Raw genomic sequence first — 15,268 nt, forward strand, 5'->3', positions numbered from 1 at the left:
GAAGCCCCCCTAATACTCCCCGAAACCCCGTCCTCTGAGCACTAACCCATTCCCGATCTGTGAGTGATTTTATTCCAATATCCATTGATTAAAATTATCACATGTAAGCAATCGACTCCTATATCTAGTAAGATTGCGCGAATAAACCCTAGCGGATATTCAGACAAATCCTCTAGAGGATAAACGTACCTAAGGTCATCCTCTATCCTTGTCGTGAACAACTCCTATTGGCTTAAACCTTTCGAGCTGATAGCAGGATTTGAAAGGGAAGATGTTACCTAAGGCAAAAACCCTTGTTATTCCTTGCCAACCACAAACCCTATAGAGTCGCTGCAATGAAAATAGTGGTCCTACGACCGTTATAACCATCATGGCGTATGTAAAAGCCGAGTATATATGGTATAGAATCCAATCCAAATATGATTGGTCTGTGTTAGCTTGTGATCAAGTGAATTTAAAGAATTCCACCCCTCCATGCATCCTGTGCATAGTTGCAAAATCTAAATAGATGTTGCAAATCCTCCTCACGTGTCCCGCAAAGATCACAATGCGTCGCAACATCCACTCCTTTTTTCCGTAAGTTTCATTAACCTTTGTCGCAATTCCATTCTATAAAAGCTTCCACATAAAAAGCTTCTAGTTAGGAAGGATATTCAGCGACCATAGAATCTTATAAAGATCAATGTTCCCATCAATGCCGGTTTCCTGATTAGATTATATATATATATATAAGGAAGGTATACCCCGTTTCACTGTGAATCTCCTCGATTTATGAAACTTCCAGTACATGTAGTCATCGAACTGAAGATCATTAAGTAAGGTGTTAGGAAAGTTTATATATATATATAGGGTATTTAATTCATTAAGTAAGTTTTGTTTTCTTATTTTACGAGACTTTTGGACAAAAATCGTTAGAACACTATTTAAGCATTCAACCTAATTCAAATTTCAAGTGTTGTTTTCTTATCTATAATATCTAATAGAGTATACAAGCCAAAATGAAATACTAGTCCAAAATATACAAGCCCATAACTATTACCCCTTTAAGCCCATAACATAAGCGCCTCTCAATCACATGTATTTTTTGAAATACTAATTATGTATGAACAGGTGGCAACAGTAAAATGAAATCTCATTGATTATGTTCATACATATAAACTGCAACAAATCGATACAAAATGGAAAGAAATCAGAGCACATCCCCCAGATTGTTTAAGTAATTATAGCTCTATTTTTAAAAATTAGAGTATTATAATTAAATAGAAATAATCATAACAAAATCAAAGGAAATCAGAGGAAATCAGAGTACATCCCAATAAATATTTATGGTTAATAGATACTCCACCTTTTCTCTTATTTACTCATACACTAATACCTCCTCCATTTTCTTTTACTTGCAACACAACCTTAACGAACTATACTTTGTACGCATAATACCTAAATAAATTATAATAAAATATAATTAACAACATAGGGCGTGTTTCATTCACTTGATTTCCACCTATTTGAATTTACCTGAACTTATTAGATTTTATTAAAATCTATTTCAATTATAATTTGAATTTGAGTGACCCTAATCAAAACTTTTTTTTCCAGAATTATCTTATTAAAACTTAACTGTAATTATTAAATCTTTCGATAAATTTAAAATTCAAACAAATAAAGATTACATTGTAAAACACCACAAGAGAAAAAGAAAAAGTTAATTTTTTTTTTTTTTTGAAAATAGTTAAAAATAATTTTTGGTTCATGCTACACCTTAGAAAATAGTAACGACATATGTGGCATGGTGATGCCACCACAGCACATCACACCACATCACACCCAACCTAAGACTTCACTCACCATTTTTACCTTTTTATATCTTTCCATTTTAGTAAAAAATTACAATTATTAAAACTTGCATATATAAATGTACACCAATTATTTTTAATACTTTATATTATTTTCATTTCATTATTTTTTTTTACCGCGTAGATTTTGGTTCGTCAAATCCTCCTTCTTTTTCCTTCTTTCTCTCTCTACTTATTTATCTTTAATTTCTTCAACAATTACATAATTACATTTACATAAAAACATTATAAACATTTTTAGAGAGAGAAAAATAAATTTATACAAAATCAACAACACCCAAATCTCATCACAGAAACGAAAACCCCTACGTTCTCTTCGTCACCCCCGCCCCCTCTTACTCATTTTCTCTCTCCTATTTTCTTAATCATCAAACGATTTTCCATTCATTTGATTTTAATTAATCATTTTGAATTCTAAATCTTAATCTTTTTTTTTTAATTTTAATAATTTTGATTTTTACCCAATAATTATCGATTCATTTTGATTTTTATTTTTGGTGATTTCATTTTGAGAATCGGAAAATTTTGGATTGATTGATTGATCCAGTAATTTTTTTTGGATTTTAAGTTTTTAGGGGGTTTTGATTTTATTGGATTTTGATGGGTTGTTTGATGAAGAAAAATCTGGGTTGTTGTAGATAATAATTATAATAAATTTTGAATTGAGAAAATTTTAAAAAATTTATTTGAGGATGCCAGGATTAGCTGCTGCGCAACGGAATGATCAATCGTTAAGCAATGCGAATTCGTCGTATTATTCATTATCGATTAATAATAATGGATCAATTTCATCTTGCAATGGATTTTGGTCCAAACATCGCGATGATATTAACTACAATCAGCTTCAGAAGGTAAAATTTACCTTCTGTTATTTTAATCTTAATTTTCTGGTGATAATTATTGAATTTTGATGAAATGGGGTTTACTTAGACTGGATCTTAGTATTGAAACTGATGATAAGTTTGAATGTAATTTCTAATGAGTGTTATGATTTTGTCATAAATAATTTTGAGTGGTTTTTTTTTTTTAGAATTTAGATCCATTTTTTTGGGTTATTTATTGTTTGGTTGTATTTTGCCATTCATATTTTGGAATTGTTAGTTTGTGTGAATGTGTGATGACTGAGATTTTTTTATGGTTTCGGTTTCAAGCTTGATTGTTAATTTGTTATCATTAGTTTTCGGTGTTATTTCGTTGCTGGGTATCTGATATCGATATCGAATTGCTGGGTATCTGATATCGATATCGAATTGCTGGGTGTCTGATATTGATATTGATATTGATATTGATATCGATATCGATATTAAATTGCAGTTTGAGGTGGTGTTTTTTATCATGTCGGAGAATGTTTGTTATTGTGTGATAAACTATGTAGTAGTGTAGGTTTATAATGGAGTAGGAATGCCAAATTCAAATGTCGTTTACCTTCCATTTGTTTTAAAGTGGAATGCTAGTTGAAGTTTTTATAATGTAGTGTTAATTCAGAAAGATTCTTGCAATGGAGTAGGATGGTGTGAATTTGACCTTTCTATTCGACCCTTTTACTTTAGGCGGAAGCATTATGATAGGGTTTTGGCTAATGGCTTGGGTTTGGGTTTACATGCTTAGATGTTTAATTTACAGTTGAATTATGGCTTATATGTTTTTTCTTGTGACGTAGTTTTGGAGTGAGCTCTCTTCGCAAGCTCGGCAGGATCTCTTGAGGCTCGAAAAGCAAACTCTATTCGAGCAAGCTAGGAAAAACTTGTACTGTTCCAGATGCAATGGATTATTGCTTGAAGGTCATGCACAAATTGTTTTGTATGGGAAATCATTGCAAAATGAAGGAGCAGGTGGTCAGCTTCCTTGCAGTAGGGTTGGGATCTCAAAAGATCAAATGCATGGTGGGAGGGGCACTACAGCAATCTGTCATGACGAATCTCAAGACCCCTCTGTCCACCCATGGGGAGGTCTAATCACCACTAGAGATGGGTCGCTTACGCTTTTAGATTGCTATTTATATTCAAAATCTCTTAAGGGACTCCAGAACGTGAGTCTTTTTATAGTTTGTTTAATTTATTTCAGTGAACATAGTAATTTTCCATGTTTATCGTCTTCCATATATCTTGGAGATTTAATTTCCTGATCTTTATCAGGTTTTTGATAGTGCACGTGCGAGGGAGCGAGAACGTGAATTGCTTTACCCTGATGCTTGTGGTGGAGGTGGTCGGGGTTGGATAAGCCAGGGAATACCAAGTTACGGGAGAGGACATGGAACTAGGGAAACATGTGCTCTGCATACTGCTAGACTCTCTTGTGACACATTGGTAGATTTTTGGTCAGCACTTGGAGAAGAGACGCGCCATTCTCTTTTGAGGATGAAAGAAGAGGATTTCATTGAAAGACTCGTGTTCCGGTATGTGTTTGAATTTATATTGTATTTCTAAATCTAACAATATTTCACAAACTATAATTATGTGATATAATGGGATTGTTTTGGATAATTCATAGGCTTAGCGAGTGTGAGTTTGAGTATAGGTCAAAATAAGGGCTTGATCTCTAGAAAGGTCCCACCCAATAGTTTCAGGAAGCTCTATTTTGATATTATATATTCGAGTATGTCATACCCTTATGGAAATATATAATTGTTGATTGTTAACTTACATCTGATAAGCCATTAATTGTGCATCTGTAGTAGCATTAATTGTATTAAGTTACCCATTTACCGGTATGTTTTTGAACTTTGAAGTGTGTTTTTAAATCTACCAAAGTACAAATGTTTCACATTCTGAACTGATTTGAATCATGTGATATAATTCATAGACTTGGTAAGTGTGAGTTTGAGCTTAACTAAGTTAAAGGTCAAAACAATGCCTTAATACTAGAAAGGTTTTAACCAATAGTTTCAGGAAGCTCCTTTTTCATATCTTATTTTCGAGTATGGCTTGCCCTTTAGGAAATGAAGATTGTTGTAAATCAGTAACATACTTTACTAAAGTATCTGATAAGCCATTAAATGTGCATCTTTAGTGCATAAATTGACTCAAAAACCTTACATTCTTTTTTTAGTCAATAATTGCTCATTTCAAGGATTAGAATATTCATCCTCTATTAACTCAAAAGAGGCACTACTTGTTTGCAATCTCTGTATTCTTGAACGTCTCCTTTGTCGGACTTGTAATAGAAGGAAAATACCTAATATTTGCTTACACAAGCTATGATTAGAAATTACCTTTTTTTTTTTTTTTCTTTTTACACAAGCTACTAAGTAAATTAATTTGGAGTGTATGCCTAATTTGAGTAATTTCAATAATGTACTTCATTTTGTTATCGCCGCGTTTGGAATTTCACATTTTTCACATACACTCATTTGACCGTATTTTGTGATTATATACATTAGGAAAATATAATCACTAGATCTTGTTCGATTCCTCTCGATATATACTTTCAAAATATTGACTTTTTATAGTATTTACTAATATAATATTAGAGATATTAGTGGTATAAGAAGTGCATTGGCCAGCATGAAACACTTAATGTGGAAATTTAAAAAAGAATGGAAGAAATATTTATTTTTGATGCAGCATTGAATGTATTATGTTACCCATCTACTAGTATGTGTTTGAACTTTGAAGTGTGTTTTTTAATTTACCTATGTTTCACATCCCAAAATGATGTGATATAATAGGATTGTTTTTTGTAATTCACAGGCATGGTAAGTGTTAATTTGACCATAACTAAGTTGAAGGTCAAACAAGGTCTTGACCACTAGAATGGGTCCCAAGGACTCCCAAGCAATTGTTTCTGGTGGCTCTTTTTTGATATACTATTTCGATTATGCCGTGTAATTTTTGAAATAAGATCATAGTACATTAGTAACTTACCTTTTTCTTATCTAATAAGCCATTTATTGTGCATCTTTAGTGGATAAGATGACTCAAACACCTTAAATTTTTTCCTTTAGTCAATAATTGCTTGTCTTACGGACTAGAATGTTTGCCCCCATTAACTCAAAAGCGGCACTACTTTTTTGGGGTCTTTGTATCTCTCTACACCTCTTTTGTTCTGATTTGCAATAGAGTTAAAATATCTATTTGCCATGGTTAACTTACCTTAAATTCATTCTGTTTACAAGCTACGAAGGTAAATTACCTAATATACAAGTTACTAAGTTACGTATGACGGAGTGTATGCCTAATTTAAAAAATATACTTTATTTTTGTTGCAACATTAAATGTTTTGGTGGCCGGTTAAGTAACATTTCATATGCTATTATGTAATGCTCAATGCTGTGGTTAGAATAAACCTTTTAAGAAATGTATTCATAATCTGTGATGCATATTGCAAAATTTTCAGATTTAATATTCAACCTTATTCATTATACATCTGTACATAGCTGAGAGCTGATGTAAGTGCTTAATCTTGTGGCTTGAGACCAATGTTGCTTTCCTTGGTTGCTAAGAAACAATGTTGGTGTTATTTTCAAACATTTACATCAGCGTTTTCTAGTTTTGTGAATTTCACTAGAGTTTGTGCATCAAACTTGTTTGTAAGAGGTGGTTTAGTTCTATTTTATTAAATAGAACAGTGATGATAACATCAGATTTGGCTGGACTAATTTATATTGTGTGACATCAAAACATATCTTTCCATGCTGTGGTACTAAGTATAATTATCTTTTGGGGGTAATTAAGATAAGTTATAATGTGACAATGACCCCCCTCGTTTTCATTTTTTTTCTTTTCTTTTTATCATTTAAGAATAAATAATTGATGACCTGGTAGCCCTCTATTGGGTGTGTAGTAGGCCAATTAGCTGAAGGAAATTTTGTAAAGATAAAATGGAATAATGGGTTCAACCTCATCAAAATTTGGGCTCAAGCTTAAATGAAAATGATGATTGTGGGTCTTGTGACTTTTGCAAGTGTTATAGAAGATAATTGAACAAGGTGATTAGAAATGTTTTAAAAGCATCAACTTTGCATAAGTCTGCAAGTGATCTTGTTTATTTTTATGAGGCATATCCGTGTATTTATTGATTGGTATTTTTTTTTAAAAAGTAAGAGTAGCTACAGTAAGCTGTCTTCTGTTGATGGATATTGACGTCTTTTTTGCTACCTCTGTTATTTGATAGCAAAAGTATCATACCGTATCTTTCGCTTATGGTATGTTGGTTATATTTGGGCTTGTATATTGGACTAGATTGAGGTTGACCTTTTTAGCTGTTAAAATTTGCCTCCCAAATGAGAATAATATATCTAATAGTTGATTACGTAGGTTAATATATTTTTGGTATCTATGACGAGCTTTCTTTGTGTGTATCCAATGAGGATGTTACTGTGATAGAATTGGGCTTTGTCCTACAGATTACTTTGAAAAGATCAGTCAGGGTGAGTTAGATCAGTTAGACTGCATTTTTAAGGCAGGCTTTTGTCTTTTCAATAGATTACCAAGGACTTGAACACTATTTTGCAATTTTGTCTAGAAAGGGTAGGCATAATGTATCTTTTACAAAGTGTCATCTTATATTACAACTGTTCCGTCTAAGCAATTAAAAGTGTCTATGCATGTAAGTTCTTTGCTGAATTATTTCAAGTGCCTTTTCTGCAATTTTTTTTTTATAATTTTTTTTATATGTTTATAGAGCCATTAATGGTAGTAAATTCGTGAATCTAGGAGGTCTTGACTATGCTTCTCTTGAGTAATGAATTGAATTGTATGTAGATAAAGGTTCCTTTATGGAATCATATTTATCTGTAAGCTGGATTAAAGTTTTTAGTTACTGTGTAGCATTTCAATGCCTAGCTTTTTTTTTTTTTTATTTTTATTTTTTTATTTTTTGACTTTTTGTTAAAGAGCTCAATTTAATGTCACAGGTTTGATCACAAGAGATTTTGTAGAGATTGCAGAAGGAATGTCCTTCGCGAGTTTAAGGAGCTGAAGGAATTGAAACGCACTCGAAGAGAACCTCGGTGCACAAGTTGGTTTTGTGTTGCAGATACTGCTTTCCAGTATGAGGTATTCTCACCTCCAAATCCACCTTAGCAAATGAGCTGTTTATGACCAGATGCCCACTCCCCTTGCTCTCTTCTGTCTTCTTTTTTGCCCTTTGGATTACTAGATAGGGTAGTTGTTCATAGCAAGCTAGCCAATGACGATCCTTCTCAGATGTCTTCTTTTGTTCCTTGTGCAGATTTTAAGTTTGTAAACAGCTAACATGCTTTCTACTTTGAATGTATCAGGTATCTAATGACACAATCCTTGCTGATTGGCACCAAACATTCATCGACTCTATTGGAACGTATCATCACTTTGAATGGGCAGTGGGTACCGGGGAAGGAAAATCTGATATTTTGGATTTTGAAAATGTTGGGATGAATGGAAGTGTTGAAGTAAATGGACTAGATCTTGATGGTCTGAATGCCTGCTATATCACCTTGAGAGCGTGGAAACTTGATGGCCGTTGTTCTGAGTTTTCTGTGAAAGCTCATGCGCTGAAGGGAAGGCCGTGTGTTCATTGCAGGCTGGCTGTTGGAGATGGCTATGTAACCATCACTCATGGGGAAAGCATAAGAAGATTTTTTGAGCATGCAGAAGAAGCTGAAGAAGAGGAAGTATGTTCTGTCTTCTGCTTGTAATTCTACTTAAGGGATCTTGATGTGTTGGCGCATTTGTGTAGTATTAGCTCCTCTATCCCTCTTTCCCTTCTGACTGTTTTTAAAAGAAAAAAACCTACCTGGAGGATTTTAATATGTTGATGTTATATGCATTTATGTAGTGATGGTTTATTTACTTCCTTTACCCTCCAACAGTTCTAAAAGAAGAAAACACCTTATTCATAAATCATGAACATATTTATCCATCTTAACTCTGTTTTTGATGACCTAATTCTAAAAGGAGCATGGCATGTACTTTCGTGTCTAAACTCAGGATGATGATTCCATGGACAAGGATGGAAATGATTTAGATGGTGAATGTTCTCGTCCACAGAAGCACGCAAAGAGCCCTGAACTTGCACGAGAGTTTCTTCTTGATGCTGCTACTGTCATTTTCAAGGAACAGGTATGTTCTATTTTCTTATCTATTTATTTTCTCAACATTGGTAGCTTGTTACTCGTACACATGATCTGTTGAGAATATTGATGCACTTGCACTTGTTTTTAGAGATGTTAGCACTTGCAAGTATCAGCATATTATCATTTATGGCACCACTGAAATTTTAGTTGTAACATTTTATTAGTGTCACCTTGTGTGGTATTTTTATCTCTTAGATTCTTTAGCAAAGTGAGCAAGTTAGTTTTATAATCACCTCTAAACACGAGAAAAAAGAGATAATAAAACCATCTGGAATTTTATTACCATTTAAAAAAGAGAGATATTTTCATGAATTGCTCTATAGTTTATTTACTATATTTGCTTAATTTATCCATTGCTGAATCTTCCTATTCTTATCCCTTTCCGTTCCCCTTCCTTTTATGCCTTCATTGCCCATTATGACCAACCATTGTGGTCTCCAAGCTCATGCCCTGCTCGGTCTTTAGCTCAGCCGAAGGTGAACAACAGAAACACCAAGTAGCCGACTTCACTAAATAAAAAAGTCATCCTGGATTTAGATGCTTTTGCCCACCAAGAGTAAACTTTGAATTACTTTGTAGTATATAGTTGCATTTTTCATTGACATTTCTGAACAGAATTGGTCTTCTTGTTCACTCTAAAATCTTAATGATCTTGGCGTTTGAAGGCTAGCTAATTGACCAAGCAAGCAATTTTTAAGACTGAATTTAATTTCCCGTGTTATGTTAAATGAGAAGAATATCACTGGTGTTCTAGGCGTGACTCCTATTCTCCCCACTAAGTAGAAGCACTGCTACTTCTCTTCCTTTTATAAGGGTACAAAGAACATCCTGAATGCCCTTCTCATCATTCATTACCACTAAAATTGGACCATCCTGTCTTTCCTTGTACGCTTTGCTAACACCATCCATGATCAAGAGATTGGAGAGACATGTAGGAAGCATGTTATTTAAAATAATTGAGGGTTTGACAAATCAATTGCCACAAAGGTTAAGTTTGATTAACTGTTTTTTAGGTCAAATTGAATATAGAACTTCAATTGGAACCTCAATGGTGAATTTTAACTAATCAAGGCCTGAAGGATGAGAAGATGGGAGCAGAGAAGAGGTGAGATGGGTTATGGAGGAGGTTCACAAGAAAGGATCAGATAAAAGTTTAGGAGAGTACAAGATCAGCAGATTTAGAGGAGGGTTCAGGTTATATTTTCTTTGTCTACAAATTTTATTAATCCCTAACTTATTGAGGAGAAAAATAGGAAATCCTCACTGAAGTTTGCTACTACAAATTGACAAAAGTAGGCTAGGCTGTTATTTTCGAGATGGCAGATGAGATTAAATTAGAATCCTCAATTAGTAGTAGGTTATGTTGAGTTTTCCACAGGGAAATATCTGCTGATTGTTGTACATTTGGTCACTTTGTCTTTTAGTCCTCGTTGCTATGTTGCTTCCTTTTAGTCTTTGTCAATAGATTTGAGGCTCACTATTGCTTGATGTATCAGAAGTATGTCTTCATGGAAACCATCTTTTAATTTGCAATAATATTGTTTCAGGTTGAAAAAGCTTTCAGGGAGGGTACTGCCCGCCAAAATGCACACAGCATTTTTGTCTGTCTTGCGTTGAAATTGCTTGAGGAACGTATACATGTTGCTTGCAAAGAAATAATAACACTGGAAAAGCAGGTTTGTATACTTGTTTGTAATATTTACTTTCTGTATTTTGTTATTTCAAGTGATGAAGAAAAGAAGAGGGCTATATAGACATATACCCAGCTATGCCTAGTTTCTAGGCTGTTTCTGATTACCTAGTGTGTGTACAGACAAAGCTTCTTGAAGAAGAAGAGAAGGAAAAGCGTGAAGAAGAAGCACGCAAGGAGAGGAAAAGAAACAAAGAAAGAGAGAAGAAGCTTCGTAGAAAGGAGAGATTGAGAGACAAGGATAAGGATAAAAAATGTAGTCAATCAAGTGAAGCTTTTATTGCTCCTGAGATTTCAGAGGAAGCTTTGTCATCATGCATTGATGAGGAAGCCACTAATAGCATTAGAGACTCAGTAAGTGAAAATGGTGATACCAACGTTTCTGAGTCCGCATCTCCTGAATTTCTTGACGAGTCGTCCTCGAATGATTATGCTGCTTCTGATTTTCTTCACAATAATTTGGATGGTACTGATGGAGAATTAGCTGATGTCAAAGAGGAAAATGATTCATTCTCAATTGACAGTATGAAGGGCTCACGTTGGAAATTGAAAGCTCACAGGGACTTTCTGCAAGAGTCGTCTGGGAAATGGTCGGACAGACGACGGAGTTTGGATAATGGGGCCGTGGTACATGAAACTGAGTCTAGATATTATGATGACCCTTCTGAAAATTTTACAAAAGGAGCTAATTATTTTACTAGACAGTCCAGAGCTAGTCCTGTGAAGTTCACTGCTAAAACTAATAGTCAGAGGTTAAGTCACAAGGTGCAGTGTTCCAACAACAGGATGACAGACAGGAGTGACCTGCATTCTTGTGGTTGTAACCAACCAAATGACTATAGGGCAAAGGTTGAGCCACACATATCTGGAACACGATTTAATCGGGAGAACAGATCTATTACAAAGACAGAAATAGCATCTGATGTGGCGAAGCCAGTTCATCGAATCAACAAGTTTAGTCAACCAGATTACGCGCGTGATAATTGTGGAAGAACTAGGAGCAAGATCTCAAGTTATAGTAGTGTTTCTGGCAGAGATTCATCTCACACCAAGAAAGTCTGGGAACCTGTAGAACCGCAGAAGAGGTGTCCGCGTAGTACTTCTGACTCTGATGTTACCTTGAGATCATGTGATTTCAAGACAGAAGAAGATGAGTCTACGTCAAGGGTGGAGAGAAGCACTCTGAAAGGAAGTCAAACGGAAGTCTTGTACCACCCTAAGGATGCAGCTGAAGAGGAAAATGATTCTTGTTTGATGACTAGTAGTAACCTTAACAGGGTATCTGATTTTTCTGCCAGCAGCAGCTCAAGTTCTGATAATTGCTCATCTTGTCAAAGTGAGGGAGATAGTAATACACCATCCTCAAACCACCAAAATGTGGAGTCGTCTTCAATAACAGATTCGGAAGATAGTAGTGAACAATCGGAAGGAAGAGATATTTCAGTTTGTGTTAATGGCTTATCTGAAATTCATGATGCTGGTAAAGACAAAAACCAGAAGATAGAGCAAGAAGCTATCCACTTGACACAATCATCAAGTTTTTCGTCTGAGTGTGTTGGTAATCATTATCCTTGGAACACCCCGACAAAAACATCCACACAGGATGTGGAAAATGGGAAGCTTGTTAATGGCTTAGCACCCGTTCAACAAGGTTTGCTTCCATCAATCCACAATCCAAGCATTTCCTTTCCTGTTTTCCAGGCTCCATCTACCGTGGGTTACTACCATCAAAACTCAGTTCCTTGGTCAGCAGCTTCGGCTAATGGGATGATGGCATACCCCCATCCGAATCATTACCTCATGACTAGCCCCATTGGCTATGGTCTGAATGGAGACTCGCAATTCTGCATGCCGTACAGTCAAGTGCAGCATCTACCATCTCCTTACATGAACAGCCATCAGATCCCTGTGTACCAGCCAGTTCATACAGCTAATATTATGAACCAACAAGAGAAAACCAATGCCCCTGAAGTAAATGGGGTGCGAAACACCTCTGGTGAATCAAGGAGAGAGAATGTTGTCATTGGACAGCATCCAGGAGATGCACCTTCAAAGGGAGGCTCACAAAACTTGACTAAATCGGATACAAGAAAGTCGAGCTTCTCCCTTTTCCAATTTGGTGGTCCTACGGCTGCTCTCCCAACTTACAGAAACAGTGTTCAGTCGTCAGATGAACAGAAAGCTGGTGACCTTTCTTCCTGCCATGTTGAAGGTGATCATGGTCGCAGTAAGAAAGAAAGTACTATTGAAGAATACAATTTGTTTGCTACAAGGAACGGGATACAGTTTTCTATCTTTTAGTATAGCTGAGAAAGGTATCGAGATTGCAGTTTGAAAGTCAGTCTCTGCCATCTTATAGGCGAAGTTTGAGTTCTTTGTAGTTTGAAACAGTAATAATGCTTTAAAGATATCTCATAAAAAGTTATTTTTATTTTTTCTTTTTTTCCTTTTTTAGCTCGATTGATTTGAATTGTACTATCAGTTTTGCTATTCTAGAGAAAAATACAGATTGAGAGTGCCGTAATTGTTCGAATGGTTTTCTTATTGTTTTTTTTTTTTAACTTTTTGATAAGTCAGTTTTGAGAGGAGGATATTTGCAAAAAGCATAATCATTCCGTTATTACATATTCTTGATGTTATATTTTTCAAAAATAAAAAATATTCTTTGGTGTTATGAAGTTTTTTTAGTAGACTTCATCAACTGCTATGTAAAATTCAAGAATGTATCTTCTTGATTTCTTGGTGTGGTGAGGGCAGTCCGAACAATAGTGGGTTGTGTCATAAATGGACCATCTTTTTGTTGGTCAAAATGGGTTGTAATTTCCTTGGTGGGTCGATGGATATATGTTTAAAGATTTATCTCAGAGATAAACTTGAATTTTCTCATACAAAAGTTAGCACATCTGGCATAATATTTTTATTTATTATTTTTTTATTTTTATTTTTTTTTGACAAATGAGCTAGGAAAAAAACTAATACTGAAAATACAACAACTGCCTACGACAAGCACACCCGGCTAACCAGTGAGCTGATGAAACCCAAGTCCGAGGAACTTTCCAACAGGGAACGAACGACGTCTCGCAAGTCTTGAATGAGCCACCAAACCGAAATATCTAAAGACCCTCGAGACGAGAGGAAAGAAAGGACAGCAGCACAATCTGTATGAATCCGGATCTTTAAAAACCCCTTGCGCACTGCAAACTGAACCCCCCGTAAACAGGCCTGTAACTCAGAATGTAAAGCAAAACTCGCCATAAAAGCCAGACTCCCACCACCCAGGACCTCCAACGAGCAGAGGTCACGGATAACCCAGCCTGCCCCTGCTCTGTAAGAAGAACTATCCCAAGCCCCATCCACAATCAAGAAAACTGTTGGGGAAATATTAGGTAACCCCTGCAAGCAAAGCCACTGGACAACCGACAAACCCGCGACCGCAACCGAACGAGAACGAACCGAAGAATTCTTCAGCTCCTGAGCCTGAACACACCAATAATACCAATCCTTAGCCAGGCTCTCAATTGTACCAGGAGACCAGACTGCTTGCCTGAACCTTTGCTGGTTCCTAGAAAGCCAAATAGCCCAGAGAATAGCAAATAAAGCCATAACTTTGTTTTCAGAACTAGACGAAGAGTAGAGAGAGATAGAATCAGCCAACCAAACCCCAAAAGGTGAAGACTGTGAAAACACCCAGGGAACCCCCAACAACCCCGACTCCCACAACGGACGAACAGACAGACAGTCCTTGAAAGTGTGAGCCGCAACCTCCAACTCAGCATGGCAAAATGCACAGAGCGGATCAACTGGACAACCACGAGACGAAAGGAGGGCGGACAAAGGAAGAGCATCCTGCAGCAACTTTCAACCAAAACATTTCCAACGGGGAAGAATAGGTAACCTCCAAAACTTCCTCCACCAGGAAGGAGATAGCTGTCATCCTGAACCCAGTGAAATGCCAGACTGGGATTGAAGGGCATATGCCGATTTTATAGAAAAAAAACACCGTCCCTAGTGAATTTCCAATAAACAAATCATCCATCAACCGCTCCGGACGATCCAACGACAGAATCCTCATCGCAGAATGAGAATCAAAAAGGTTGTGAACAACCGAAACATCCCACACGTAAGAACGCGGATGAAATAGAGAAGATACAAGAGACGGCCTAGCCGCCTCCGAAGGCTGATCCTTAAAATGGACCGGCCCACCCGGAACCCTAGAATCCTCCAGGATCCGAAGTCTAGCCCCCAAACCAACCTTCCAAACTAAACCTCTAGATAACACCAAAAAACCTGAAAGTAGACCCCTACAACCCCAAGACGGGTGAGACACTAAAGCAGCCTCCCTATTCCTCAAAGAAGGATATTTTGCGAACAGTAGACGAGAAACCAGCAACTGAGGGGACTAAATAATGCGCCAGCTTTGCTTAGCTAGTAAAGCAGAGTTAAAAGGAGCAACACTACGAATTCCCAAACCTCCCAAGCCCTTTGGGAGATGCAGCAAAGCGGAAGACTTGATAGCCATTTCTCGACTTGAATTAGAAGATTTCCACCAAAACCTAGCTAACAATTTATCCATCTTGGAGCAAATAGTCTCAGGAATTTTAAAAACCGATAGAATGTGATTAAACGAAGCTACTAACATAGAATTAATTACAATCAATTTGCAGCTGAAGA

General features: G+C 36.2%; 1 protein-coding gene across 1 annotated transcript; it reads left to right on the forward strand.

Annotated features, from left to right (window-relative positions):
- Positions 1-2,328: 2,328 nt before the first annotated feature.
- LOC110689211 lies at positions 2,329-13,130 on the forward strand. Its single transcript, XM_021865936.1, has 8 exons — positions 2,329-2,704; positions 3,514-3,882; positions 3,989-4,248; positions 7,708-7,849; positions 8,074-8,445; positions 8,762-8,893; positions 10,455-10,583; positions 10,721-13,130. Exons 1-8 carry the CDS (start codon positions 2,546-2,548, stop codon positions 12,896-12,898), a joined length of 3,741 nt encoding a protein of 1,246 aa, XP_021721628.1. The 5' UTR covers positions 2,329-2,545; the 3' UTR covers positions 12,899-13,130.
- Positions 13,131-15,268: the final 2,138 nt, after the last annotated feature.

The sequence above is a fragment of the Chenopodium quinoa genome, unplaced genomic scaffold (genome assembly GCF_001683475.1).
Source record: "Chenopodium quinoa cultivar QQ74 unplaced genomic scaffold, ASM168347v1, whole genome shotgun sequence".
NCBI lineage: Eukaryota > Viridiplantae > Streptophyta > Magnoliopsida > Caryophyllales > Amaranthaceae > Chenopodium > Chenopodium quinoa.

What these genes read in the sequence shown, in the direction of transcription:
- LOC110689211 (XM_021865936.1), top strand. Translation starts at nt 2,546, where the DNA reads ATGCCAGGATTAGCTGCTGCGCAACGGAATGATCAATCGTTAAGCAAT. An exon ending in AAGAAGCTGAAGAAGAGGAA is followed by an intron (nt 8,446 to 8,761) that starts GTATGTTCTGTC and finishes GTCTAAACTCAG; the next exon opens with GATGATGATTCCATGGACAA. An exon ending in TAATAACACTGGAAAAGCAG is followed by an intron (nt 10,584 to 10,720) that starts GTTTGTATACTT and finishes GTGTGTGTACAG; the next exon opens with ACAAAGCTTCTTGAAGAAGA.